Here is a 5,214-nt window from a genome sequence, read left to right on the forward strand (position 1 = left end):
ATATTTTTAAGACTATTTAAAAAAAAAACAGTTTTCAAGACCCGTTTAAGCTTATCCGCTTTTAACGGGTAGTACTGGTGTTTTTTTATAGATGCGTTGTTTTTAAACTGGAAATATTCTTCGGAATTGGTCCTTTTGACTGCTGTCACTTTAATAATGATCAGATTAACTTTTGCGAGCGTATTATTCCTCGGTGTGTGTTATATCGTGTCAATTATGATTCTCTTTCTCCAAACTCTCAATTGTCAAATACCTAAGTTACTTTATGTATTCAGTCTGTTAATAACCTTTGAGCAATCAACACTTAAATAATATAATATGAAATATTGAATAAATAACTAAAGTCCAAGGATTACTGTGTATTATTTGAGTAACGATACAATAAGTGGCGACGAGGATAGAGCGGATTCACAAATTAAAGAAAATCAATGAGAAAAGCTTAAAAAAAAAAGAAGCACGCGGTCTTACAATACAAAAAAAGAAATAAAACAAACTGCATGAATAGATTTTTTTTAATTGATATTAAATAAATACATACACGAGTTAACATTATATACAGATAAAAAAAAATTCGATATTCAGTGAAATTAAAATATGACACAACCCGTAGTTGTTCAGTCACTCCAAACTCCATTTTCTATCGAACCATATGACAAAAATATCAAATGGAGCCGTTGGGTTGATAGATTTGAGACTGCGATTGGCCTTTTTGACCACCCTATTGAAAAAAAGGTCAAATTGCTCCTCCACTACATGGGAAGTGAAGCATACAACGTTCTTTGCGATAAAGTGTCACCAGACAAACCATCAACCAAATCCTATGACGACATCATTAAAACTTTATCCGAGTTCTTCGACCCAACTCCAAATGAAATATTGGAAAACTATCGCTTCCATTTGCGAAAACAGCAGGACGAAGAAACCTGTGAAGAATTTCTGAATGCACTTAGGCGTTTATCAATTGGATGTAAGTTTGGTTCATACTTACAAACCGCTTTACGAAACCAATTTGTATTTGGTCTAAAAAATCAACGCATTCAAAATCGGCTTCTAGAAAAAGAACAACTTACTCTATCGTCAGCACTAGACACCGCCAAGGCCATAGAGGTATCAGAAAAAGGTGGTGCGGAGTTACACAAAGAGAAAGAATTGACATCTGATGTGAATTTCGTAAAAGAAAATAACAAAAAGAAAAAAAACACTTGGGAAAATAAATCAAGTACAAATCCAATAAGAACATCGGCATCGACGAATTTTGTTTGTTATCGGTGTAACAGCACGGAGCATTTAGCAACCAAATGCAAGTATAAAAACTCAATGTGCTCATACTGCAATACAAAGGGGCATCTACAGCGAGCTTGTTTTAAGATGAGACGAAATGGAAGAGGAGCTACAAATCAATTAGAAGAAGAGACCGGTGCCGAGAACATTTGTGTTGATGAAATCTGCCACATATCAGATGAGCTTTTGCAAATCGACGACCCAAGCCAGGTAACACTTCGTTCCAAAATGTGTTGCGAACTTATTGTTAATGACATTCCTTTTATTTTTCAAATAGATACTGGGTCACCTGTAACTGTTGTCGGTCTATCAGATGCAAAGAAACAATTTGGCAAACTTCATTTACAAGAAAACGATACGGAGCTGGTTAGTTTTTGCGGAAAGAAGCTGGAATGCTTTGGTTATGTTAACGTCAAGGTTAAAACAAAGCAAAACGTGGTTAACCTCAAAATGTACATCGTTCGATCGCAACGAAACCCTTTGCTGGGTCGTGAATGGCTTCGACAGATCAAATTAGATTGGGGTCAACTTTTCAAAAAACAATTAGATACAGTAATGCAAATACAACAAGACAAAGCTAAATTCTCAGTAATTGACGAACTAGTTAATAAGTACCCTAAGGTATTTTCCAAAACAGCAGGAAAAATCACAGGAATACAGGCACGGTTACATATGAAAGAAAATGCCTCCCCGATTTTCATCAAAGCGCGTCGCGTGGCATTTCCATTAATAAAAGCGGTTGAAGATGAACTGGAGAAGTTAGTGGCAAGCGATATTTTGGAACCAGTGGATACGTGTGAGTGGGCTACACCGATAGTTGCTGTTCGCAAGCGAAATAACCAAGTTCGAATCTGTGGCGATTATAAAGCCACAGTCAACAAATTTTTAAATATCGATGAATATCCGTTGCCATCAATTGATGAACTATTCACCTCAATGGCTGGGGGAAAAAAATTTACAAAAATCGACCTGTCCAAAGCCTACTTGCAGTTAGAAATACACCCAGATGATCGTGATTATCTAACGTTGAGCACCCATAAAGGGTTATATCGGCCTAAAAGAATGATGTTTGGGATAGCGTGTGCACCAGCAAAATGGCAACGGCATATGGAGCAAATTTTGAGTGATATCCCAGGTGTAAAAGTGTTTTTAGATGACATAAAAATCACAGCGGAAAATGATTCGGTTCACTTACAGCGTTTGGAAGAAGTACTTCGAAGATTAAATCATTACAATATGCGAGTAAATTTGGATAAGTCTGAATTTATGGTAGATCGTATAGAATATTGTGGGTATATGATAGACTGCAATGGAATTCATAAAATGAGAAGCAAAATTGACGCGATACAAAACATGAAACAGCCAAGCAATAAAGACGAAGTAAGAGCTTTCGTGGGTCTCATAAATTACTATGGAAGATTTTTAAAAGGGTTGAGTACGATTTTATATCCTATAAATAACCTTTTAAAGGACAAGGTATTTTTTTATTGGGATGAGGATTGTGAAAAATCATTTCAATCAGTAAAAAAACAGATGCAGTCAGATGTGATATTAGCCCATTACGATCCAAAATTGCCATTAATACTGGCAACAGATGCTAGTCCATACGGAGTGGGTGCAGTTCTCAGCCATGTCTACCCAGATAAGAGCGAAAGGCCTATTCAATACGCATCACAAACACTATCAAAAGTTCAACAAAAATACAGTCAAGTGGATAGGGAAGCATACGCGATCATCTTTGGTATTAAAAAATTCTACCAGTACGTGTATGCTAGGCGATTTACTTTAGTCACTGACAACAAGCCAATATCCCAGATTTTGTCACCACATAGAGGACTACCAACACTTTCAGCTACACGTATGCAACATTATGCAATTTTTCTTGAATCATTTGACTATGACATTCGGTATAGAAAATCAAAAGAAAATGCAAATGCCGATGCAATGTCACGTTTACCTGTAGCAGAAAAGTACAATGCCATTGAGGAAATCGATTTACTTGAAGTTGACGCCATCACGAAATTGCCTGTTACAGTGGATCAATTAAGCAAAGCAACTGAAAGAGATGAGCAAGTTAAAACTTTAATAAAGGCATTGCAGTTCGGGAGGGAATGTGATTCCAAGGACAGATTTGGAATTAATCAAACCGAATTTGCGATGCAGCAGGGGTGTTTAATGAGAAACATACGAGTATATGTACCGAAGGAGTTAAGAGCACGAGTCTTAGCCGAATTACACTCTTCTCATTTTGGAATGACCAAAATGAAAACACTGGCCAGAGGATATTGCTGGTGGCAAAATATGGATCGTGATATCGAGCAAATGGTGATGAACTGCACAGACTGTCAACTTACACGACCAGAAGCAAACAAAATTCAACCCACACATTTCTGGGAAATGCCGGGAAAGCCGTTTGAGCGGGTACATGCAGATTTCGCTGGCCCATTTAGAGGTAATTACTTTTTTATTCTAGTTGATGCCTTCACTAAGTGGCCAGAGGTGCACGTAATCCCAAATTTGACGACAGAAATAACGATACAAAAATGTCGAGAAATTTTCAGTACATTTGGCTTACCGAAAATATTTGTTAGCGATTGGGGATCACAGTTCATGGCGGATAGTTTTCAGAGATTTTTGAAAAACAATGGCATTCAGCACAAGCAAGGTGCTCCATACCACCCATCGACAAATGGTCTTGCCGAACGTTATGTGCAAACCTTTAAAAACAAACTTAAAGCAATTAATTGTAACAAAAAGTTAATAAGTCAAGAATTATCAAACATTTTATTCGCTTACAGACGTGCTATACATCCAGCTACTGGGAAATCTCCATCAATGCTCATGTTTGGACATCAAATAAGATCGCGCCTGGACTTAATGCTACCAGTTGAAAACAAAATACATCGAAATAATTTCAATGAGAACATCAAACCCAAATTTGCATTAAATGAAAGGGTTGCAGTGCGAGATTATTTATCAGCAGTTAAATGGAAATTCGGTAAAGTGATTGAAATAGTCGGACAATTACATTTCATGGTGAAGTTAGATGATGGGCGAATCTGGAAAAGGCATACCGATCAAATGCGCAAGGTTGGTGAAGAGGTGAGATCTAGAGAACTATTTATATGCAACAAGGAAAATGATATCATTGAGGAGGAGAACGAAGGTCCAAGTACATCAATGGAATTACCAATTAAACCACAAAGAACCACTAGTATAGCAACAGAGACAACGGAGGTGCCAATAGTTTCTGAGGCAGGCGATGAACCGGCAGCGGATGCAGGAGGTTCAGGTAAGGAAAATAATCAGGAAGTGTTAAGACGATCAGAGAGACAAAGAAGGAAACCGGATAAATGGGGTTACGAGAAGATGTAACTGTAATAGAATTACAGCCTTCATTCATCCACTCATTAGTATAAAATAATATTACTTCAAGGAAATTGTATTAAAGTATTTTAAATTTGTTTTGGATTTTATATTTTATATCTAATATTGAATTTGTTTGTAAACTTAAAACAAAACATAAAATCTCCTTGAGGGGAAGAGCTGTTATATCGTGTCAATTATGATTCTCTTTCTCCAAACTCTCAATTGTCAAATACCTAAGTTACTTTATGTATTCAGTCTGTTAATAACCTTTGAGCAATCAACACTTAAATAATATAATATGAAATATTGAATAAATAACTAAAGTCCAAGGATTACTGTGTATTATTTGAGTAACGATACAATAGTGTGGGCCTTTGGATCCGACTTCAAGATCATGCAATTTAATACGGATGGACTATTTTTTGTGAGTCTTTGTGAAGTCACTTGTATAAGAAGATAAGTCCGAGACGAGACCGCAGTCAATTAGTTTCGAATGCTTTTGGCATGTTCCATAATTCTTACTAACTCAAGATATTTTAACTACATTTACTGAGGAAATGTGGC

At 36.5% G+C, this 5,214-nt stretch overlaps 1 protein-coding gene across 1 annotated transcript; it reads left to right on the forward strand.

Moving 5' to 3' along the window:
- The first annotated feature begins 205 nt into the window (after positions 1-205).
- Positions 206-4,258, forward strand: LOC129943238 (uncharacterized protein K02A2.6-like). Its single transcript, XM_056052541.1, has 2 exons — positions 206-3,733; positions 4,080-4,258. Exons 1-2 carry the CDS (start codon positions 595-597, stop codon positions 4,139-4,141), a joined length of 3,201 nt encoding a protein of 1,066 aa, XP_055908516.1. The 5' UTR covers positions 206-594; the 3' UTR covers positions 4,142-4,258.
- The last annotated feature ends 956 nt before the right edge of the window (positions 4,259-5,214 follow it).

Source organism: Eupeodes corollae, chromosome 1, assembly GCF_945859685.1.
Source record: "Eupeodes corollae chromosome 1, idEupCoro1.1, whole genome shotgun sequence".
NCBI lineage: Eukaryota > Metazoa > Arthropoda > Insecta > Diptera > Syrphidae > Eupeodes > Eupeodes corollae.

What these genes read in the sequence shown, in the direction of transcription:
- LOC129943238 (XM_056052541.1), top strand. Translation starts at nt 595, where the DNA reads ATGACACAACCCGTAGTTGTTCAGTCACTCCAAACTCCATTTTCTATC. An exon ending in TTTCGCTGGCCCATTTAGAG is followed by an intron (nt 3,734 to 4,079) that starts GTAATTACTTTT and finishes ATTCGCTTACAG; the next exon opens with ACGTGCTATACATCCAGCTA.